Source organism: Momordica charantia, assembly GCF_013281855.1.
Source record: "Momordica charantia cultivar OHB3-1 chromosome 3 unlocalized genomic scaffold, Mcharantia_2.0 BLBB01000003.1, whole genome shotgun sequence".
NCBI classification, from domain to species: domain Eukaryota; kingdom Viridiplantae; phylum Streptophyta; class Magnoliopsida; order Cucurbitales; family Cucurbitaceae; genus Momordica; species Momordica charantia.
The window spans coordinates 11,785,908-11,810,936 of NW_028275161.1; the positions used below are offsets into that span (position 1 = coordinate 11,785,908).

The 25,029-nt window shown below is 36.7% G+C and overlaps 1 protein-coding gene and 1 long non-coding RNA gene across 2 annotated transcripts; both read right to left on the minus strand.

The window, feature by feature from the left end:
• Positions 1 to 1,211: 1,211 nt before the first annotated feature.
• LOC111023119 (protein NRT1/ PTR FAMILY 2.7) lies at positions 1,212 to 6,346 on the minus strand. The gene is made up of 4 exons (XM_022300471.2): positions 6,210 to 6,346; positions 5,925 to 6,142; positions 4,168 to 4,694; positions 1,212 to 2,172 (listed from the first exon to the last, which is right to left on the minus strand). The coding sequence occupies exons 1-4, from the start codon at positions 6,283 to 6,285 to the stop codon at positions 1,332 to 1,334; spliced, it is 1,662 nt and encodes a 553-aa protein (XP_022156163.1). The 5' UTR covers positions 6,286 to 6,346; the 3' UTR covers positions 1,212 to 1,331.
• Positions 6,347 to 9,172: 2,826 nt separating this feature from the next.
• On the minus strand, positions 9,173 to 12,316 carry LOC148212387 (uncharacterized). The gene is made up of 3 exons (XR_015789658.1): positions 11,297 to 12,316; positions 11,170 to 11,209; positions 9,173 to 9,488 (listed from the first exon to the last, which is right to left on the minus strand). It is a non-coding gene; the product is annotated as an uncharacterized LOC148212387 (long non-coding RNA).
• Between the last annotated feature and the right edge of the window lie 12,713 nt (positions 12,317 to 25,029).

The window sequence follows — 25,029 nt, forward strand, 5'->3', positions numbered from 1 at the left end:
GGAAATTATTATTTCATTAATAACCTTTTTGCCAGATCGTTGCACACCTGTAATAGAATTTGAAAGCAATAGTTCAACCGTAGCCCTTTTCTAGCTCTATTTTGTAATGAATGTTGGAGATAAATTCATTCTTAATGATTCTGCATAATTAACATCCTTAAAAGCTTAAATAAATCACTCAGTTTCAAAAAAACATGCAGTGAAGATCATGAAATATCACTGGCTCGAATTCAAATGATCAACCTTGAGTCTGGATGTGTGATCGCCATGCTTAACTCTTGATGGTTCAAATCGACATTCACAAATACGTTTGGCTCTATATCGTCTATTTCAATTCAAGTTTCGAGACTGCAACAATGTTATGATTGTGATTTATAGTTCTAGCAACGGTACTAAAACCTTGTTGAAAGTTGTTAGAAAGTTTTAATATGCAATTGCATACACAGTCAAACAAGTAATTCCATGATGAAACTATTGTGTTGAGCTCAAGGACTAAAATCAACACACAACAACACACAAAAGTTCAAAAATTAAATATTGTATTTTAAGGGGAAATTGGAGGATAAAAGATTTCAAGACAAACCTATAACTCTTTTTCTTATTTGAAGCCACAAAATTCTCTCAAATGGCTTACAACTCACCTACCAATAAATTGTTGGACCCCACTGTTTATAATCTAAAAGAACTTTAATGGAGTCTCATCGTGCATGGCCCCAGAGAGCAATTAGCGAGAAAAACCATTTGGGAAGTTTTTTTTTTTTTTTTTTTTTTATCAACATGTGGATGGGAATCCGAACCCCAACTAATTTCAGGGCAGCAACCTAATCCTACAACATTTGATACCAACAAATACATAGGAATTAATTCTTTATGTAAGTGGTCATCATGAAATTTGAACTCTGCCCTTTGGACCAACCAGCCACCTATGATGGTTGATCGATAAGGTCATACTGTTATATAATTAAACAACACAATCCAAGTACATAGACTAACTTCACGAGAGGATAATATCTTTTTCAGTGAATTGCCTATTTACATTGAATCCTTCTCCACTTTAGGAAATGAATTAAGTGCACACTTAATTTATTAGTATCAAAATTTCAAAGAAATCTAATCCGTTTGTTAGTAATTTATTAACTTGTGTATCATAATATTCTCCCATATATTAAGTAACTTAAAACTAAAAATTAATTGAGAAATTAACATAAATCTAATCCTTGAAATGCATGAGATATTCTATCTGGCGACAATTTGCATTATGGTACAAAATACATATCTATTCATAAGCTTTTGTTCTTTTCTTAAGAAAGTTAAATTTAAAACTTAAGCTCTTAATTTTCAAGTGTAGAACCACCCTTCACACTAAGTTCAACATTTTGATACCTGTACCACTTAGCACAGACTAAATAATAGCAAAAATTAATCACACCAATTACAGATATCATCCAATAAACATTGTCAAGTCTTCCTTGGTTAATATCATCAGGTAGCCATTTCGTAACCCTATGAAGCAAATCGATCAAAGCAGTGCTTAGATAGAACGAAACTGCGATCACCATCGATATCATTGCCGTTGCCGTGCTGCGCAACGACGTCGGAAATTCCTGATAATACAATGCAACTTGTCCAGGAAAATGAAAAGCTTCTCCAATGCCAACCAAAACCAACTGTGGGAAAAGCCATAAGGACAACATTGGCACTATTGTCTCAGGCTGGCCTTGAAGGTGGTGGGCATGGGCAATCTTCAGCCTCTTTGATTCTACCACTGCTGACACAACCATCCCAAGAGTATTCAAAACATGGCCGATCCCGATTCTCTGGAGGGATCTCGGTGACCGTCCGATAAATTTCTCCCAAAGAGGGAAGAGAAATCGGTCGATTAGGGTTAGAAAGATGGTGGTGGAGATGAAGGTGACGACGAGGAAGGAGCCTGCGGGAATTTTAAAGTTTGGGCCGAGGTGACGGTCCATGGTTAGGGCTTGGAGGATGGTTAAGCTTGCTTGGATTGCTATGGGGACTGAGAGGAATATGCTGGTTGACCAGAGAGGGAAGATTCTAAGTAGAGTCTTGAAATCTTCTACTTCTTGTACTTTGCACAGCCTCCATGGTTTGGCAATGGAGCCATCCAAATTGACATCTCCTTCTGTTATTAGAGCCGCACGGTTCAAACACCTCCAACAAAGATCCAAGTTGTAAACTTTTTTGGTTAGTGAAAAATCAATAGCATATATTTTATGGTGAAAATGTTTAAACTTTTTGGTTACTAATTATGTAATTTGAGCATTCGCCATTGATTTATAATAAAATTAAATTTGAAAAATACTTAGGTGTTGATTGCTTGTCTAAAATTTGAATTATTAATTATGTTTCTATTTAGTTGTCTAAGGGTCATGTTATATTATTTAAATAAATTTGAGTTTGTCAACTTGAATATAGTTCAACGGTTAAAGACACTTATGTCCGACTAAAAAATTGTGAGTTCGAATCCATATTCCTACACGTTGTACTAAAAAAATTCGAATTCAAAATGTGTGATAGAAAACGTTATATAACAATTCCACTAGTAATGAGATTCTTAACTATAAGAACTTAATACTCAAAAGTTTAAGGCTAATTTTATAATTCAACTTAATAATAATAATAAGTTTTAATATAATAAATGATTTGTGATCTTTAAAGTAGATCTTAATTTGACCCTTGTTAATATTTAAAAAGTCTCTATTAAAAAATCTTAACTAGGTATATTTCATTTCAAAGAAAAATTGTTAAGTTTGTTGACAAAAAGTTGATGTATCACTAAATTATTATTTGATTAATATATCTGAATACATGGACATGCTATGATAATTGACGCATGAACTCGATCCATGCCCATCAAATCTATTTCTTCTTAGTAACATGTTTCAAGTAGAATGTCTATCTCTCCAAATATATTAATAAAATAATAATTTAATGTCATAAAAGCTTTCTATTAACAAATTTTAGTGGATCACCGCTAACAAAAACAAACAAATTTTAGTAGAGCAAAGGACTTCACTAGAAATTTTTAATACATTAAAGATAAAACTTAGATTTAAAACCATCAAAATGAGAATTACCTAAAAGATTAATTAGGGATCATTTGATATATTTAAGGGTAGTTCCAAATAATCACAAAAGTCATGACTAGTGACAGCTCCTAAATGTACATTATAAAGCATTTTTTTTTTAAATTTTTTTATAAAGTAGTTGGGTGCGATCTACTTAATGATGTAGACGTACCAACTCACATTACTAAATTATTGACGACGCAAAGTTCCAAATACTCTGGTTTATTTATTGGAATTTTTATAAAGATGATACTACAAACAAAGAACAATTATTTATTTATTTATTTTTCCGAATATAAACAAGATCAAATAATTTGAGCTGTCGGTTATAAGTTTTATATATAAGAAATCCATTTCAACTTTTCCAACATTTTAAGATACCTCCTATAATCGAATTTTTTTTGTTAAGGATCCTACATTAAAAGGATAAAAAATATAATAATGTATATAATATATTGGATTAGTTCGAATTGATTGAATTATTCCTCTTTTAAATGGTCTAAAAATTTCAATGAGTTAATTTTAACTTGAAACTTAAAGTAAATTAGTAAATATAACACTCACAAAGATGAAGTTCTGAGAATTTTTGGGTAAGAGACATGAGTACTTTTTTGGGTAGACAAAGACTAATTGGTAGGTATTATTATATGTCTTGATTACGAATATTTGTGAAACCATCACTCAACCCAAAAATTTAAGCTTACGGATTTGGTAAATTTAATTCATATATTGGATATCTAACAATATTTGTGTTGGTTGAATTTTATATAATTTATTAACCATTTATTAATATAGTTTTGAAAACGTATTCTTTCACCATTCATTTAAGGTCGACATTTTAGAGTTATGATTTAAAAGAAAAAAAGAAATCTTGAATTTATTATAATTTTTTTTCTATTTAAATTTAATTTGTAGGATCGGGATTGAAACTTCTACCTTACAAAAGGTACTACCTTATCTATTAAATAGGCTCGAATTCACCAATTAATAATAAAATTCATATAAATATAATGAATTATTAATTAAAAAGTGAGACGAAAAAAAGAACGTGAAAAATAATCATTAAAGCATGGCATACCTTAAACTCTTTGTGGGCACTCCATCCATCACCTTCCCAACATGCTCCTCACCATAATAGTAACCATCACTCGTAGCCGGCCACGGCAGCCGGGACAACCTTTTCCGAGCAGTGGCGACGAGAACTCGAGCGAGCGCCGTGAACGGGCTTCCACGTGGCATATCACGGCGATAAAAGCGATTTCCGAGCAAGAAAATGGCCAACCCGATAACATTTGCTGCAAGGCTGATGCCAAAGCCCCATCCCCAACTCACGTTGTCTTGAATATACACGATGGCCGTGGAGCTGGCCAAAAACGCAGCGTAGAGAGTAAAGAAGAACCAGTTGAAGAAGACGTTTTGATCTTTTACGACGTCGTACTGGTTCGCTCCTACTGTTGCTAACGTGTACCGCGTGCCGCCGACTCCAATGGATGCGAGGATTATGCCCAAGGACAGGATTGCGTATTGGAGTTTTGAAGGGGAATGATCATCACCTTGGGGCCTCAACGAGTTGATTGTTGCTGTCAGTGTTAGCGAAATTATGCCCTGCACCAACACAAATTACAAATTTACATTTTAACACGTCAGCCGGTTTTTGCAATTAAAATTTAGAATCTTTTAACTTTTTGAAAATCATAAAAAATATCCAGGATTATCTTCCACTTGTCAATAATTTAATAGTAATAAAAAAATGTTGACGGATTAATACATAAATAAATAATTTTCTTTTATTCTTTTAATTATGTTTAAATAGTTGAGAGGAGATCGGGGACAAATTATGGAATAATTTTTGTATAAAATTTAGATAATTATCGGTGAGTTACCATCATTAAAACAAATTTACAACTAAGATGAATAATGTAGAAAGAAAGAGGGATAAAATAAAATAAATAGTTGTCAACATTTTATAGGATGCCCTCCTCTCAGTATAAGCAATACACTAAATGTTATCGGTAATTTTTAAAAAAACTACAATTTTTGTTTTTAATATAATATGTAGGGTGAAAATTTAAAATCATGATCATAAAAGTGTTTAATTGAATTATGTTTTAGAAGAAGGAAAAAATAAAAATAAAAAAACTACTTGCTTACGAGACTGCCTAAAATTATTGGTCAACAACGGTGGTATTAAAAACAATTGATGTCTCATCAAAAGCTTGAATTCTTTCACACTTAAAAGGACAAGATAAAGTTTGAGTTTCTCTATACCCCACCTCTCAATTTGACGCTTAATTTCCAATTTCATTACTTTATCAAAATCAAGCAGTGAGAACACTTTGGTGTTTCATAAGTGACCACCGACCTTATACTTATCTATCATTGAAAATTGATAAAAAAAAGAAAGAAATACTTGTCCTCCTCACCATTCAACACGTGACAACTCGTTATTATTTTTTAAAACTTAATGTTTTTGCATCTTGATGGTGAGAAAATAAGATTTTTCCTCATTGAGGAGGTGAAGTATTTTCTAAAAAAATAAAGAATGGAGGAAATGTAAAAATAGATATCTATTTTTTTTAAGGATGAATCGTTTTTCAATGAGTACATAAAGAGATGCCCAATAGTAAGCTCTTAAATATTTTTCTAAAAAAATGTATGGTTCTTTAATGTATTAAGTTCAATCTCTTCCAAATCACCCTTAAATGTGTGACAAAGAAGAGATTAATGAAAAAAGGGGAGACTTTTGTATCAAACATTCAAGAGTAGCGAAGGGATAGGAGTACAAAAAACTGTGCTATGATTCCTATATTGGGCAAGAAAGAGGGAAGGAATTACCAGAAGAGAAATGCAAGAGGAAATTACGATGACAGAGAAAGAGCCAAAGAAGGAGTCAGCAATAAAAGCTCCGACGATGGGAAATACACTGAGGCAGCCGCTAAGGACGTTTAAGATTAAAGCAGCGTTAATGGTGCTGATGTTGTACTGTTGGATCAAATACACCATCAAATTGGAAAGCCATCCCCCGCTGGCCAGCGTCAAGCAACTCATACATCCTGAATTTCCATTTACCACTATTATTCTTCAACAAATTATGAGACAGAGATGGCAGAGATATTTTACCTATGATGAAGGGGAAGGTGACCCAGCCGCCTTGCTTCCCATGGGATTCTGAAGTTGGACCTTCTTCTCTAACCATCTTATCTTCTATGAAACCTAATTGGGTTGAATAGCTCAGGTTGCAGGCATGGCCACAATTTATATTACATATGCCACTCTGTTGGGAGATGGTGTGTACTGTGTTCACTTTTTCAATTTTGTCCCCACTCTTGCCATTTCTAGCTTTATTTCTTAATATCTCTCACCAAAACGCTGCCGTATTAGAAGGGTGTTGTTTGAGTGTGTGTGTGTAAATTGGCAATTGTTTAACTATCTGGTTAAGGTATATGCATTGTAGTTTCACTATGGTGGCCAGTGGGTAAGCTTTGGGAAGTTAGATGCCCAAAACAATTTCTTATTCCACGATTATATCTAGGAAATCATAATCACACAACAAAAATAAGAGATCAAAAGGAAAAGCAGAGAATGACACAAGAATTTATATTGGTTCATTCCAACGGTTTATGGGTTACGTCAAGTCCTCCATTCAGATGCGGGTTCTACTAATAAAATGCGGGTTCTAGTAATAAATCGAGAGTATCTCGACAGATATTCACACTCTCACGAAATCCACGGGATACAGACCCTTTTCACAATTGCCAACAACCGCTCAAGTCTTTTTTATTTGGATTATGTACAAATAAAACCCTAACAAAAGGGCTGTAGTTATAGGAGGCCAAATATTCTAATCCTTATAGGAAAAACAATATTATAATATATACAAGAAAACAATATCCTACTCCTTGTAGGAATATGTAGTAGTATTGAAAATATGGTTTTGAGATGAAACCCCATGAATATTAATATGGTATCAGAGCCCAAAAGCTCAAAGGAGCATCCGGTTCAAAAATGGGATCCGGTCTAAGATTGGTGAACCCAAAAGAGACAACCATCTTTAGGAGGCATGTTTAGGATCCCACGTTGAAAAGAGAAGGGAGCTAACAAGGGTTTATAATATAAGTGAGTTACTTCTCTCATTGCCAATTGGTTTTGAGATGGAATCCATGAATATTGATAAACTTCAACTGCGACCATACCCTCGGTGCCGCAAGCAATATGAAGAAGGGTGTCTTGCTTATGGATGTCCATGTAGTCGTTCAATAGGCCCATAAAAAGCTTTGCAATTCTTTGCCCTACACCTCTTTTAGGCCTTCCACCTTTGTCTTCAGTTCTTCTCCATTATCTTATTGACAATCTCGACCTGCCCATTCGCTTGAGGATGAGAAGGGGAAAAATTATGATGTTTGATCACTAGGTTGGAACAAAATGTCTTGAAATTTGTATTGTCGAACTGCCTTCCCATTATTAGAACCAGGGCGTAGGGGATGCCAAATCGGCACATAGTTTTCCTCCACATGAAGTAGGTCACTTTTGCTCAATTATAGTCGCAAGGGGCACCGTCTTAGTCTAGTTCGTGAAGTAGTCGACTGATACTGTGATGAACTTGGTTTCTACTTTCTCGATCGGCAAGGGCATGTTTAGGTTGAGCTCCCATTGTGAAAATGGCGAAGGGCTAGCTATGTTCGTGAGTGGTTACGATGGTCGCCTCGGTACTGCAACAACTCTCTGGCAATCGTCGCACATCTAGGTGAAACCGCTTAACGTCCTCGAGTTGGGTGGTCCAATAGTAGCCTTGCTTGATCACTTTCGCTGCTATGGACTGTTCCCTTGAGTAATTGCCGCACACCATTCGTGGATCTCTCGCATGACGTACATTGCTTTGTTAGGGGGTCAGACATTGGAAAAGGTAAAATGAGTATATGCATTAGTACAGTTGACCTTAGCAGAGAATGTAGCATGTGACTTGCCGTTGGAATCATAGTCTTTCAACGTAATCACTGGAAACTTCACTGTCCCATAAGAAGAATATTTTTGGGTCCATAGAGGTAGGTCTTCCAGTTTCGCCTTGATCAAGGTCGATTAGGCCTAAGTTTAGCACTCTCGACTGGGCGAGTATATCAACCACGACTACTCGTGGTAGTTCAGCCTCGTACGTGCGGCAAATCAGGCAAGAGTGTCTTCGTTGGACTTCTGTGACCTAGAGATTTGCTTGATTTCCCACTCTTGGAACAAATCGAGTAGGCTACTTACTTTTGCTAAGTATATTGTCATTTTTCCTCTTTCACCTAGTACTCGTTCAGGACTTGGTTGACAATCACCTAAGAATCGCTATGTAGTGATATTTGCCAGACACTGACTTCTCGCCACCTTCAGGCTAGCCGTCAGGGCCTCATACTCAGCTTCTCTAATTGAGGCTCAAAAAGTGAAATGTAATGAATATTTGAATAGCTCGTCATCTAGTTAAGTGATCAAGATGCCCGTGTCACAATCTTTTTGATAAGAAGACCCACCCATGAAGAGGACTCTAGAAAGCTTCCTTGGTGCAAGCTTTTGCGGTCTCTGTTGGTTGTAACTTCGTTAGGCATCATTTCTACTATGAATTCCGCTACTACTTGTCCCATATTGGTTCTCAGTCGGAACTGTATATTGTACTCGCTAGGCTATATAGCCCACTACGTTAGTGTTCCCGACTCTTTTGTCTTTTGTAGTACTTGCTTCAATGGGAAGTTTGCCAATACTGTTACCTTATGGGCCTCGAAGTAGGGCGCAAGCTATCGTGTAACGCCCCAGGAATTTCACCATTTCCAAACAGGGACCGTTACTAAGCCTACATAAAATTTTCGCATAAACAAGAGAATTTTCTTCACAACAACACTAAGCAATAAAACTACCACGCTTCTGCTGCGCTACTCTGATTTCCAACACTCATGAGAGCTTGAACAATTAGAACAACAACACTAATGTTTTAAGAGAAACTCACATCCCATACAGATAAACCATTTAATACCGACTTCACATTAACCAAACCCTTCAAGGAAACCTTACTAACTATAAACCATCCACTAAATGAATATTAACATCTCGAATGACAATGAAGCAAAAGCTAATTCAAGTACGATCAACTTAAACAAATGTATTCATAAATATCCTAAGTAGATTACAATCCCGTAGTTCAAGAGGCTAACAAAATTAATGCTCTAAAAGAATAATGAATCGGCAACCTTACAACATCCTTTAGACAATAAAACTAAAAACTAGCCACTACCAACTCAACTACAACATTAAATGGCCACAACTATCCTAACTAAAAGAAATTAATTGCACACAGCATAGCTAATGCTCTTTCCGATCAAGCCTCCTCCTCGCCATCACCATCCTAAGAGCTAGCTCGATACCTGCAAACTGGAGGGGAAAAAGAGGGATGAGTACAACCACAGTACTCAGTAAGCAGCCCTTATTTGAAGGGTCACGCATAAACAACATACTTATCAAGGAACAACGTGTCATGCTTATTAAAGAATCAACACACACACATCATGCTCAACAAAATCATGAAACATTCACAATCATGCCTTTCATCACATTATGCATTCAAACATAGACACATTCTATAAACTTCGGTGACAACCACAACCAGTAACACATTAACTACCAACCTCTAGTCTCCGTAACATCTCAAGTACCTCTACGCTTATCACAGCTACTCTAGCCTTCCACAGTTAACTCCTTTGAGCAGAGTCAGCCCTTGACCATTTATACCCAGAGTCCCGACTCTGCAACATCGGCCCTCGACCATTTATACCCGAGGCCCCGATGACTTCACCGTCTATTGGCCCTTGACCATTTGTACCCAAGGCCCCAATAGTTCTCCTTTCGAAAGACTCCTCGCATCGACCCCTGACCATTTATACCCGAGGCCTCAACACTCATCTTTATACAATATTGGCGTATCGACCCCCGACCGTTTATACCCGAGGCCTCGATACCCAATTAGTGACGTATCAGCTCTCGACCATTTATACCCGAGGCCCTGACACTCACCCATTCACTTCGTAACTTTCATAACTCCATAAATCATTTCTAGCCTCCAACCAGGATTTCAGTACTACTTCCCTAATAACACCAACCACCACAATGCCCATCACGACACAACCACTAGTATGATTTCAATGCATCACAGATCTTAAAAACACAAAGTTTGACAACAATCAACCTGCTCACAGCATAGCACACACAAAGCTTCAACAAACAACCCTATGACATTCTTCACATAACATGCTTTTCACAACATAACAAATCCTAATCACTTCCAACCATACAATATCAGTAAGTTCCTAAAGTTGCAGACAACAAACATGAATACCAATCATATACATATCCAATATATAAAATAACCGCAAGTTACAATAACAGCATCGACCTCACAAACCTGTCCAACAATTAAAATAATAAGAGAAACATGTTTATAATGTAAAATCAGCAAGAACAATTTCTATTAACACACATCAACGCACACACCTGCACCCGTGCTGCTTACCTTGTTATGTCCCAAAATTCACACAAGAGTCCTACTTGTTACTACGCCATGCCTCATGCATCAACAATCTCATAACAGTCCAATAGGCGATACACCAAAATGATCATATGTAAAAGCCAATCAATCTAAAATAGTCCAACATGATCCAACAGCTCCAACAGGCATTGTTCACAGAAAAGGCACAACCAACAACTTAACCAAAATATAACTGATAGATACCTAGCATACATCAACCACAACCGACTTCTCATAAGTATTCAATATGCTTTCGAAACAACAGATTATAGTACCGGTATACAAATTCATCATGAAAACCAATTAGAACATAACAACAATTCAATCATAGTCATCCAAGATTACTTGGCTACAATTTATTCACACAACCACATAATTTTCCCAAGATATATCAACAGTTTTATCAACAATGACGTTTACTAAATGATAACAACGACCAGCAACATGCAAATATCACACATGGACACACGAACAAACAACCATATCATATCAGCACACAACAACCAATCCCTCCAGTAAGAAACTACTTACAACAAAGTTCTAATGCGCTACCAAGTTCACCGAAGGGTTCCTAAATCCAAAAGCAAACCAAACTTGATTAGAAATCATGTTAGAAACACTTAGTTTGCATCGAAAGTGAGTTTAGATGATCCGTTACCTACTATCTCACCATAAAACCTCTTGGGTAGGGAGTGGGTCGACGCCGAGGAGGTTCGGGCATCCAAAACTGAGTTCGAATGTCCTTATGCTTGCTGTTCCGATGTCAAAAGCGATGGGTAATGCTGGCTTGAGTCTAAATAGGGGTGGGTACCGCGAATCAAACTCCGGACAGGTGTGGGTAAGCGTCTAAAGTCGTCGAGGGGAAGTAAAGGCCACAGATCGGGGCTGTGGGTGGTCGTCGGAGAGCGCACGGCCACGGGCCGCCGTCGGAACGCCGCAGAAACGACACAGCCACTGCAGAAAACAGGAACCGCCCCGGGTTTGGGTTCCAGACCTGTGTGAGACGCCAGAAAAGGGCTGAAAGCGCGCCGCTGCTGCCGTCGACGACTGCTGAAGAAGTTCCAAGTCGCGCCGCCGTTCGGGATTGAGAGCCGCCGCTGCTGTTCAAGGAAATGCCGTCGCCGCTGGTTCGAAGAACGCCGGCCGCTGCTGCTAAGGGTTCGCCGGATAGAGAAGCGCCACCGATCGCCGCTGTTGCCGTGGGTCGTCGCCAGAGAAAGAAAACCAGGGGAGGCCGGCGGCTGGGGTGGGTGAAGAAGAAGAAGAAGAAGAAGAAGACCTAGGGTTTGTTTTTTTTTTTTTGTTTTAATCTCCTTTTCTTTTGTTTGTTTTATTTACTTTACATTTAAACCAAAAAGCCCACATTCCCAATTTTTTAAAGAATCCTCTTAATTAGTTTTTAAAAATTAAAAGCTCAACTCCCAATTCAATTGGAAAGCCCATGGGCTAGAGGAAATTAGAATTCTATTTTCAAATAGTTCTAACGGCCCAAAACAAGAAACCCGAAATCTCACGTTAGTTGTTAAAATAAAACTCACAATAATTCGAGATAAAATAATTAACTTCAACTCTAAGACCCAAGAATAATAATTCAAAGAAAAGTAGAATTTATGAAGGAAAATCCTAAAACCCCCTGAATTTAAGATTTAACTAAAAATCTCCTACACAGTTCGAGAACTTAAATTATCATAATCTAATGAAATTAAGCTTAATTCTAATTTAGCCAAAAATTAGAATTTCAAAGTTAGAAGATCCAAGAATTAAAGTTATCAACTTAGGGAAAAATCCAAAGACATTATTTATCTCTTAAAATAAACGAGTCAGAGAACGCGGGGCGTTACATATCGCGTCAAGGTGATGAGGACAAGCAAGACTTTTCATCTAAAGGTACCGCATCACTAGGTATGAACAATCGTACTTATGTAGTATATGAGAGCCTGTCAACCGACCTCTTCTTTAACCAGTGCTTAGTTAGCAGCTGTATTGAAGTGAGCAAGTACAAGAAGAATTTGTCATTGAGGTATATGGGTACCTCCACATGATACTCTTTCAGTTTCTTAAAGTCGTTCTTGCATTTGACCGTCCACTCATATTAAGTGAATTTTCTTAAAACTTAAAAAAAATGAGAGGCATTTGTTTTGGTGTGGGATACAAAGAGGTTTAACGAGGCTATCTTAATATTGAGGCTTTAAAGTTGCTTCAAATTCTTTGGTTATTCCATTCCCATGACAACAAGAATTTTATTGAGTTTCTCTTTATCGCTCGTTGGTGGACCATGAAGCCAATACAATTCTCATAACTGATGCTGAATGTGCATTTGCTTGGGTTCAATTTTATGTTATACTTCCTCAGTTTTCCGAACACCTTGCCTAGGTTTACCTCACGTCGGTTGGACTTCTTGGTTTTCACGAGCATATTGTCCGTGCACACTTCCATGTTCTAACCTATATGCTTGGCAAACATCTTATTCACCATACTCTGGTAGTGACCTTCCCATTTTTCATGATAAAGGGCATGAATCCATAGCAGTAGAGTGCTCGGTCGACTATGAACGAGATGTGATCTTTGATGGCAGAACATCTTAGTCTTGTTGTAGCTGGAGTACGCATTCTGAAATGCGATCATTTCGAGACATGTCGTGGTGTTAAAAGAGCTCATTAGGAATTGTATTTTTGTGTAATCTTTCTGTTATAACTAAATTCAGTTAGTGTAATCTTTGTTTGTTAGTGTTGTTATTTAGTCCTACTCTTGTGCATTGTGTATTTAGCAGCACTACTATATAGATACTGTAATTTTATCAACAGAATGAGAAGAGACATTAATTGATTATTCATATTTCTGGAGAGAAACTATTATGGTATCAGAGCCATCCTAGGTCAAACGACCACTATTTTTTTCTCTCTTCTCAACATGACTACTCGTGAAGAAACTTTGTCAGATTTGATTTCTTCATCGACATCGTCCAAACTCTTTCATCCAGGGAATAAAATCACCACAGTAAAACTCGATGAGGAGAATTTTCTTCTCTGGAAACTTCAATCCGGATGCAACTATTCCGTCACAACTCCTCCCTTCTTTAGATGATACAATGGCGACTCTGATTCTAAATACTGAGTACTCTCACTGGATTCGTCAAGATAGTTTGATTACGGCATGACTCTTAGGATCTATGTCCAATTCTCTCCTATCAGAAATGTTAGACTGCAAGACTACTAGTGAGGTATGGCAAGTTTTGAATGCTCGGTTTTCTTCACGAAATATGGCGCGATTGATGGATTTGAAATCCAAACTCGAAACAACGAAGAAATGAGGTCTGAAACTTGAAGAGTATTTTCAAAAGATTAAAAATTTGGTTGATGCCTTGGCTGTTGCTGGACGCAAAATTTCGCATGTGGATCATGTATTACATATTTTGCAAGGCTTAGGTTATGAGTATGATTCTGTAGTCTCTGTAATTACAGATAAAGATACATCTCCCTCCTTACAGAAAGTTTATTCACTTTTGCTGGATCAAGAAAATAGAATTGAACATCACTCTACCATCAATCCTAATGGTTCTCTGCCTTCAGTAAACCTTAGCACTCACAATCCAGTAAAACAGCCATCTATAGTGAACAATGATCCAAATCGAAGAGGGAAAAATTCAGGACAGAGGTTTAATAATCGATGATTCTAGAACAACAATGGTAGGGCTCAATGTCAAATTTGTGGATGCTTTGGCCACACTACTGCACATTGCTACTTTAGATTTGAGCGAAATTTTCAAGGTCCGTATGCTCACTCACCTCATCAGAATACTAATAAGTTTTCTCAAATATCAAGGCAAAGTTCTTCTCAACCTCCTTTCAATGCCTTTACTCTACAACATGAATTGAACAAGGAAAGTCAGTGGTTCCCAGATTCTGGTGCGTCGAACCATGTTACGAATGATATTGGCAATTTAACAATTGGATTTGAGTATCTTAGAGATAACAAAGTTTTGGTCGGTAATGGTGCAAGTTTGGATGTTCTTAATGTTGGATCTTCCTTTCTTAAATAGTCAAATCCTTCCTCTTCCACTCATATTTTTCATTTACATAGCTTGCTTCATGTCCCTAATATCACAAAAAAATCTTATTAGTGTGAGTCAATTTGCTAACGATAAAAACGTCTATTTTGAATTTCACTATTCTCATTGTTTTGTGAAGGATCTCAATGGCCAAATTCTTCTCCAAGGCAAGCTTAAGGATGGTTTATATAGTTTCAATTGGAAAAGGCTCATTCTCCGACTTCCAATGTGACTAACTACTCTTCCACAGCCATGCCCTCACAAATATATCACACCATCTCAAATTTTGGAACTCATGCATGTAATTCTTTTTCTCCTCTTCATTCCCCTTCTTGTTCTGTTCTTGATTTATGACATAATAGATTGAGCCATTCGGCCATTCCTACTGTGAAACATATTCTTTCTTCATGTAATATTTCTTATTCCAATAATAAGTTTCACTTTGTATGTCATGCTTGTGCTATTGGCAAAGGCCACAATTTGCCTTTTGTTGATTCTATTACTATATATACTGCCTTTCTTCAATTGATTGTTGTCGATGTATGGGGTCCCTCATTCAAACTCTATCGAAATGGCTTTCAATATTATATTAGTTTTGTTGATGCTTACTCTAGGTATACTTGGATTTACTTCCTTACTGCCAAATCTGAGGCTTTTCAAGCTTTTCTAATTTTTAAAACTCATGTTGAAAAGCTATTTGGTAAATCTATACTTCGTCTACAAACCGATGGTGGGGGCGAATTTCGTTCTTTTGCTTCATATCTTATAACTAACGAAATTGAACATAGATTGACCTGCCCCTATACCTCTCAGCAAAATGGTATAGTCGAACGTAAACATCGACATAGTGTAGATATAGGTCTTATACTCTTATTGCATGTTTCATTGTCTATAGAATTTTGGGATAATGCCTTTTCCACTACCACATATATCATTAATAGACTTCCTACTTTAATACATCATCATATGTCTCCCTTGGAGAAGTTGTTTCGCCGCACTCCTAACTTTTCCTTTCTAAAGATATTTGGTTGTCTTTGTTATCCATCTTTGAGATCCTATAATTGTCACAAAATTGAGCCAAGGTCTACTCCCTGTCTATTCCTTGGTTATAGTTCTGTAAATAAAGGGTAAAAATGTCTATCTTCTATTCGACGCCTATACATTTCTCGTCATGTTCTTTTTGATGAAACCAAATTTCCCACATCCCAATTTTTGTCTTTATCCTCTTCCATTACAGATAAATTTTCTTTGGTCTCACAAATTCCATTAGCCGACAATTTTGCTCCTTTGTCAGACCACCCATCCCTTTCACCTCAGCCTTTAATAAATGAACCTTCAACATTGGGAGCTGCTCCTTTGTCCTCTTCTAATGTTTCTTTAGCTCCTTCTTCAAGTCATCAGACTTCACATGTTTAACGTGATATTGCCCAATCTTCACCTGAAATTTCACCTTGATTGGATCCTATATTACAAACATCTATTCCTGCATCTGTCTATTCTCCATATGCACAAGATTCGTTGCCATCTCCCATTCTTTCTACTACACAAACTGCTTCGACATCTGTTTGTCCAACAAATGGTGGTAACCAACATCCCATGGTTACTCGGAGTAAGAATGGGATTTTCAAACCTAAAGTCTTCTTAACTGAATACAATGAAGTTGAGCCACCAAATGTCAAGGAAGCTTTGCGTTGTCCTCAGTGGGTTCAAGCTATGCAATAGGAGTATAATGCCTTACTCACAAATAACACATGGTCTTTAGTTTCTCCTCCTCTAGATAAAAATATCATAGGTTGTAAGTGGGTGTTTAAGATTAAACGTCATGCTGATGGCACCGTCACTCGCTATAAAGCTCAGCTCGTTGCTGAGGGATTTCATCAAGAAGCTGATTTTGATTACACTGAGACGTTTAGTCCAGTGGTTAAGCCGACTACAATTCGCGTGCTATTGACTCTTGCTTTATCTCATGGTTGGTCTCTACGACAGGTTGATATCAATAATTCATTTTTGCATGGTGTTTTGAATGAAGAGGTATGGTACTTCCCTCTTAAGATGGACTGGTTTGTCATTTAACAAAGGCGCTATATGGCCTGAAGCAAGCACATGGGCTTGGTTTGACAGATTGAGTACGTTTCTTCACTCTCTTGGATTTGTTAACTCTAAAGTTGACTCTTCTTTGCTTGTTTATCATCAGAATGGAACTCGATGTTATATTTTAGTCTATGTCGATGACATTGTTATAACAGGCAACTCGTGTGACGTTATTGAGAATCTCATTTGTTTGTTACATAAAAAATTTTCTCTGAAGGATCTTGGTAGTATGAGCTATTTTTTGGGGGTTGAAGTATCATATCCACCAAATTGTGGGATTTTTCTTTCTCAACAAAAATATATCTCTTACTTGCTATATAAAAAAGATGAGTCAAGGTAATGTTATTTCCTCACCTATGGTGAGTGGGAGTGTTTTGTCTGCTTTTCAAGGAGAGAAGTTTTTTGATGTTTGGCTTTATTGTAGTACTGTGGGCGCTGATAACTCTTCAAAAGAGAGTTTTTCTGTTGATTATTTGGGTGAAAATGTGCATTAGAATGATAAAGTATGTTGGTTTTAGGTCATACTTAGCATGAATAGTGTTCAAATGCAAATTCTTAGCTAAATATCATTAGTATGTTAGTATGTTAGTCTTGAGAACTTTGGGCAAAAACAGCATAAACTTTTGTATTTGTGGTTCATTTGCACAGGTTTTTAAAGAAGAGATAATAAGAGAAGGAAGTGTTGAACCAGAGAAGAGAAGTCCAAGCATTTTCAAGTCATAGCATATAAAAGCTGGAGCATAGCGATGCCAGAGCATGAATGTCCGTACAGTTAATTCAAAAACACGGGATTCACTTATGTCTGTACAATCCCCAGTCGGGTGCCCTAAAAACGGGACCCAATATTTAAAGGGAATGTTGCCCTAGCCGACAGACACGTAGATCCCAAGAGAGACAAAAATTGAGAGCTGAAAAGACAAGAGAGCGGAATATACCCATTTTCGGGAGGAGAGCTGATGCCAGAAAGGGGAAGATCGCCTGTTGGAACGAGCTGTCTGCTTCTTCTTCTCTATCATTTAGTCATTTTTCTGCTATGAGTTGTATTTCTTCTTCTTCCATTTTGTTTTATTCACCCATTATGAGCTAAACTCCATTTTGGGGGAGGTTCACATGCTGTTACTGACTTAAGACCGAATCTCTAGCTACTACATTCATTTTTAAACATATCTGAATTCATTTCTTAAATCTTCACGTTATTGTTGGACGCTGTTTCGTGTATGCTAGCTTCTGTATTGACCCGTAAGGGCTTTTGGGTGCTGATTTGTTTTGCTTGTGATTAGCGCTTTTCTATAACTATAAGAATGCTCAGGAATGAGATCCTCTAATGATGCCTATAGCTTGGGTTTATTGTTTAGGTATTTAGCAATGGAAGTTGTACTTATTCATGTGTGGGGTGTCTTGGAAGGGAACCGAGTCGAGCTGGGCACTAATAGATGTTTGCTATGCTAGAGGATATGTTGATAACTTGTGACAGTATGCTAAATCTCCCCTGCCTTTTTCATATCTGTTATTCCTCCGATATCGCTTTCTGTGCTACTACTTTCTTGTGTTGACAGCTTTAATACTATAGTCCTTTGCAAGTTTCTGTCATCTTGTTCTTACCTTATTTTATTTCTCCTAGATAATATACACACTCAACTCTGTACATTTTTATTTGTTGGTATCTACTTTTATCGTTAAAATATAAACCAAAAATCCATGTGGCTACGACCTCGTTACGTACTACAACCGACGATTCGTGTATACTTGCACGTGTTGTCAACACAGTTTTGTGGACACAACAGGCGCTCTACAATATGCTACTCTTACACGACCTGAAATTTCTTATAGTGTGAACAAAGTATGTCAATTTATGCATTCTCCTACAATTGTATATTTGCAAACTGTAAAGAGAATCCTTCGATACTTAAGTGGTACTCTTGATCATGGATTGGTTTTTAAAAAGTCTAGAAATTTGTTGCTTAAGGGATTTGCAGATGCAGATTGGGCGTCTGATTCGGATGATATAAAGTCTACGTCAGGATTTTGTGTGTATTTTAGTGGCAGTCTAATTCAATGGGCATCCAAGAAACAAAGTATTATTTATCGCTCCAGTACTGAAGTCGAATACAGAAGTTTGGCACATGTCTTTGCTGAGTTGATTTGGTTGAAGTCTCTTTTTACTGATTTACAGATTCACTTGCAACAGCGCCCGATCGTTTGGTGTGACAATCTTAGTACGATTCATCTAAGTGCTAATCCCGATCTTCACTCACGGACTAAACATGTGAAAATTGACATTTACTCTGTTCGAGATCTTGTTTTGCAGAAAAAGTTAAAAGTAGTCATTTACCATCTCATGCACAGATTGCGGATGTATTTACCAAGCCGCGAGCTCATTAGGAATTGTATTTTTGTGTGATCTTTTCTGTTATAACTAAATTCAGTTAGTGTAATCTTTGTTTGTTAGTGTTGTTATTTAGTCATACTCTCATGCATTTTGTATTTAGTAGTACTACTATATAGATACTGTAATTTTATCAACAGAATGAGAAGAGACATTAATTTATTCATCATATGTTTCTCTCATTTTTCACTTATGGAGAGAAACTATTACGTGGCATTGACGAGCTGGTCTATGAGGGGAACGAGAAGCTATTTTTCAGGCAGACCTTGTTCAGGTTAGTGAAGTCGATGCACACTTTCCTTTCATTGTTGGTCTTCTTGACAAGAACGACATTAGAGAGTACTTGTGGGTAGTGCACCTCAAGAATGAAGTTGGCTCTAAGAAACGACTTGACTTCTGCCACGATCATTGCACTCTAATTGGCATCTACCAACCTCTGCTTCTGTCACACTAGTTTGTACTTAGTGTCAACATTTAGTATGTGCATCATGACCTTAGGGTCAATACCTAACATATCTTCGTGCAACCATGCGAAGACATTTGTATTGTTTCTAAGAAAATTTAAGAGGTATGGCCAAAGCTTTGTTTTGATGCTAACTTTACCCTTTTCAGTCAAGAAGGGGACAAACTACAACTCGTCAGTAGGGCAGCCTCTTTGGTTACATCTTTCCTTGTCCTGTTTGTTATGAGGTTCCTCCAGACGGAGTCCCTCTGCGAGCATGTTCCCAAGCTTAATCTACACATAAAATTCTAGTACTGGTGTAGTACTCTGTCTAGTACACTTCGATGCCTAAGTTAGGACATGGATAGGTGCAATCGAGTATGGAACGCTAGGGTTTTTTCCATGAGCTTGTGTGAGATTCCTCGTTAGACTTTTTTTTTTCTCTTTTAATCCAAGACCTTTCGTACCTAATTTCAAGGTTTTTGTGTAGCTTTTATATGAAGGGAGGGGGGGGGGGGGTGGGGAATGTTGGGGCAGCCTAGGCCCCAACATTATTCTAATGCTCCTCTAGGTGCCGCAGAGAGGTGTGGCAGAATCTAAGACTATATCTTAGCTCGTGTTAGGATTTGCTGTAGGGATGTCTATTGGGAATCCTCTATGTTAATAGATAACAAGTTACGTGCAAGCGCACATGGCAACAAGTAATATAGGAAATTGAGATTTCGAGTTCGTATCCACAGGGACTTTGATTCAAAATAAATATAATGAAAAGTTTTAAATTGCAATTGAGTTTATTTGTAAAAAATAGTTTTGCTTTGAAAATATTAAGCTTCCATTTAAAAACAATCTATCTGCTTTCTACCTTAGTGTTATGACTTTTACTGGAAACTGAGTTCTACTTCTATCAGAAACCACTTTTGGTTGTTTCCGAGCCTAGGACAACCACTATCATAGGGCTATGCATTATTACAATCCTAGGAAATTACTACCAACTCATCTTCTTTTATGTATCAGATGACCCATGTCTGGGATCATGTTTTATGTGTTTATGTCTAAGTTACATCTCATTTTAAACTCCATATTAAAACACTTAACATAACCCTTTCAGTATAAGGCTTCAGTTTTTAACAAAACTTCTCAGCAGCAAAACTTAAGAAATCGCTTGAGAAAACATGTTGAGGAGTTAACCATTAAATGCGCCAGGCATTACCTTGGCTTTTTCTCCCCTTTTAAATTTTAATGGATTTTCCTAAGATATTTCACAGAGAGGTTGAAAATTAAATTAGTGAATAATGAAAGTACGAAAAATACACATAGAAACAAAAGAAATTCTTGCCATTGAATAAAATTAAAGTAACCTTCTTCTATTTTGAGTTTGAAGTGAAATAAAACTAGCTAGAAAGCTTGTAGTTATGAAAATAAACTAATTACAAAAGATTTGGAACTTGAAATGAACTAAAACAAAACTTAACCATTGAAATGCAATAAAGCAAGGTTCGAAAAGCAAATGAATTGTAAAGAAATAAGAACAAACTAGTTATAGCGACAAACTAAGACTAAAATGCAGTAAAGTTGAGATGAATTATGCTGAGGAAGCTCTTCAATTTATAGGCATCGAGGTAGTTGCAACCTGCCGCCAAAATAGGAGGGTAGTGGAGCACAAGTAATGAGATTTTGTTTCAACAAACAATTTTTTACCTAAACCATGTCACTTGACTGGAGGAGTTAACTCTAGAAATGTCATTGATGCCCTTAAGTCAAAAACATGTTTCATTAAAAACTGGCGCTGCTTACCCACAATTTGAGAAAACACAAGTTTTTATTGTATTTTTCTCACAAAGTGTATACTTTTACTTCAAAATGTTCTACTTTGAATTCTATGCGATAATAATATGTTTTTCCCAACTTTTAATAATATGTAATCAATTTATGCAAACTATGGGAAGAAAATGATCATTTTCACATAAAACATGCATGGAAAATAACCTTTGAACCTTGGAAAACAAGGCTCATTAGCATCAGCGCCTCCCTTGTTGAGTGTCTTCTCGTAAGGATCATTTTAGTGTGCTCGACACTTCGATGCAGTGCACTCGACCTTGGGCCTGGTGCGTTCAACTTATTTTTAGAAGGAGCATTTTCAATATAACATTATTAGAAGTAGGGTGTGCACCGTTCGGTTCAATATGTTTTCACACAAGATCGATGATAGAATCCAATCGTTTGACTGTTGAGTATTCTAAAACAAGAAAAATGTGGTTTCTCTGGTTTAGGTTTATTAGACAACAATCAAGCACTACAGGTGGCCAAACACATTCCAAACAATGCCACAATCTACGGCACACCATGACAGCAATGATAATATTCAATTCATACCATGACAGCAAACATCATTCTCAATATTTGGAAAGTCAACATTTGGATATAGCGCCTTATTACCGTTGCATAAATTGGGGAGCAATCATATCTTATCATTGCTATCAATATTTATTTCCTTTTACCCATTCTTTCTGTCGTGCTTTACTATAAAAGAGCAGAAAATATGTCTAGAACAACAACTTGAATCAAGACGGATTTATCTCTAAAATATTTGCTTACTACTCTTGTCTTGTTTTTTTCATGGTATCAGAGCACAACAAGTTCAAACGAGCATCTAGTCAAAAAATGGGATTCAATCAAGATCGATGAGCCAAAATAGCCACGATCTTGAGGGGACATGTTAAGGTATAAACATGAGCTACTCCTGTCATTGTCAATTGGTTTTGAGATGGAACTCTATGAATATTAATATTGTATCAGAGTTTACGACAGAAAGAAAGCTTCTAATAGAATCAAATCCAACCTCCAAAGTCATGGCAAAAGAGACAGCTTACTATTCAAATTTTCCACCAGCATCCAAGTTTGGTTTCATTCAAACTGAACTTTTCCAACTATTTGCTGTGGAAATCACAAGTGCTCCCACTTATCAAGAATCTTGGACTTGAACAGCATCTGTATGAAGATTGCACAACTGTAGAAGAAGAAAATTTGGACAATCCAGAAGACATAGGAGCTGCACCTGCTATAAAAAAAAAGGTAATCAACAAAGAAATAACAGTTGCAATGATAAATCAACAAGTCATATGGTACGGTAATGATGGCCTTTTAACTTCTCGGTTATTAGGAACTATTACTGAAGATGTATTAGCTATGCTTTAATGTATTGATACTGCTAAAAAAGTGTGGATTTCTCTTGAGAATTGTTACTAACAATGACCAAGGAGAATGAATTGCACTTAAGGGAAACTCTGCTCAATATGAAGAAAGGAACTTTATCACTTGAAGAATACATCAGAAAATTCAAGGCTATGTGTGACAAATTGGCAGCAATGAAGAAGCCACTTGATGATTTCACCAAAGTCTTACAAAGATTTCAGAATTGCCATGCTATCAAAACCTCCATATCCCTCTTACAACCAATTTTTATTGGCCCTTAAGACTCATGACAACAACTCATCACATAAGAAGAAGAAAATGGAAGTCAAATGAGTCCTGACCAAGCATTCTTCTCTCAACGTAGAAGAGGAAAGGGAGGAGGTAGAAAATTTACCTCAATAAGAAGAGGTTTTAAATGAGGCAGACGATACTATCAGCAAGGTAACAACTTCTTCTCCCAAAAACATAACTCTAGCAATGTTATTACTGTCACCATAGACCAAAAAATCTCTTGTCAAATTTGTTGGAAGTTCAATCACAAACGTGTCGCAAGAGATTTGATCATTCATATCAATCTGAAGATATTCCTACAGCTTTTGCTGCGATGAAGATGCATGAGGATATTGATCCAACCCTTTTGTGCTGATTCAGGGGCAACCTCTCATATATTAAATTATCCAGGTAACATCTCGTCTACTACACCTTATAATGGACAGAGCGACTATATGTTGGAGATGGTACTCCATTGCACATTTCACACACTGCAAAAACATCTTTACATACAAAAACAGGCATCGTAAAGTTAAACAATGTACTGGTTGTACCAAAAATTAAGAAAAACTTACTATCCATTAGTTCTTTAACTAAAGATAATGATTGTACTATTATGTTTAATGCGGATGGATTTGTTGTGAAGAACAAGCAAGGCAAGATCTTAGCTAAAGGATTCAAGAAGGGAGGACTTTATGCCTTGGAAGATTACAAACCATACCATATTTTTCAAGCATTTTCTACTACTACTACATCCAATAAAGCTCCTTACACTATTTGGCACAAACGAATGGGTCACATGAATGACAAGTTCTTAAAACTTTTGCAAAATGATAATCTTATCGAGTTATCTAGCTGGAAAAAGGAAGAAAATGTGTGTGAGAGTTGCAGTTAAGCAAAAGTTGTAAGCTTCCTTTTTATCCTAATGAAAAATAGAGTTTACATCCAGTTGATAAGATCCATTGTGACCTTTGGGGTCCAGCCCCCATTTTGTCTTCTCAGAAGTTTAAGTATTATGTTAGTTTCATGGATGACTACTCTAGATACACTTGGTTCTATCCATTAATGAACAAATCAGACTTCTTCTCTTGTTTTGTAGCATTTCAAAAGCTTGTGGAAAATCAACTTGACAGGGAGATAAAAATATTCCAGAGTGATGGTGGAGGAGAGTTTAAATACAAAGCACTCAAACTCCTCTTTGAGCAAAAAGGAACACACCATCAAATGTTATGTCCTCACACTCCACAACAAAATGGAGTCGTAGAGAGAAAACATAGACACTTGATGGAAACAGGTTTGGTTTTACTTTATCAATCTCATATACCTTTCAAGTATTGGGTTGATATTTTTTATATGACTGTCTTTTAATCAATTGAATGCCATCTTCTGCTATAAATATGTCATCCCCTTTCATGAAATTGTATGGCTATCAACCTAACTATAATAATATTAGAGTTTTTGGTTGCAAATATTATCCATATCTAAGAAACAACAAAGAACAAGTTCTCAAAAAGAACCTATCCATGTGTGTTCATAGGTTATAGTCCATCACATAAAGGATATAGATGCCTAGACCCATGTTCAAATAAAGTATATATCTGTAGGCATGTGATATTTGATGAAGAATCATTTCCCTTTTAACAAAATGGAGGCTAACACAAAGCTTGAGATTTCTTCCAAGTTTGTTGTCACTGATTTTGTACGAGACGACTTACATGAAAAAGACCAAAATAAGGAGCACATCTCATCTCTCATCAGCATATAGGACAATATGTTGCCTTGAAGATTCCACTGCCACCCCTTCAACTCAACAATCACAAAATGATGATGCATATCAGATTGACGAAACAGTACGGACTCATCAACTTGAGGAAGGAGACCCAAATCAACTTAATGAACTTGCTGTAGAACTCAAACAGCAACAAAAACCACTAGAATGCATTAAGGATCCATCTCTACCTC

Coding starts and splice junctions, on each gene's coding strand:
- LOC111023119 (XM_022300471.2), bottom strand. CDS start 6,285: ATGGTTAGAGAAGAAGGTCCAACTTCAGAATCCCATGGGAAGCAAGGC. Junction 6,143..6,209: donor CACCTTCCCCTTCATCATAG/GTAAAATATCTC, acceptor ATGGAAATTCAG/GATGTATGAGTTGCTTGACG. Junction 4,695..5,924: donor CCTCTTGCATTTCTCTTCTG/GTAATTCCTTCC, acceptor GTGTTGGTGCAG/GGCATAATTTCGCTAACACT.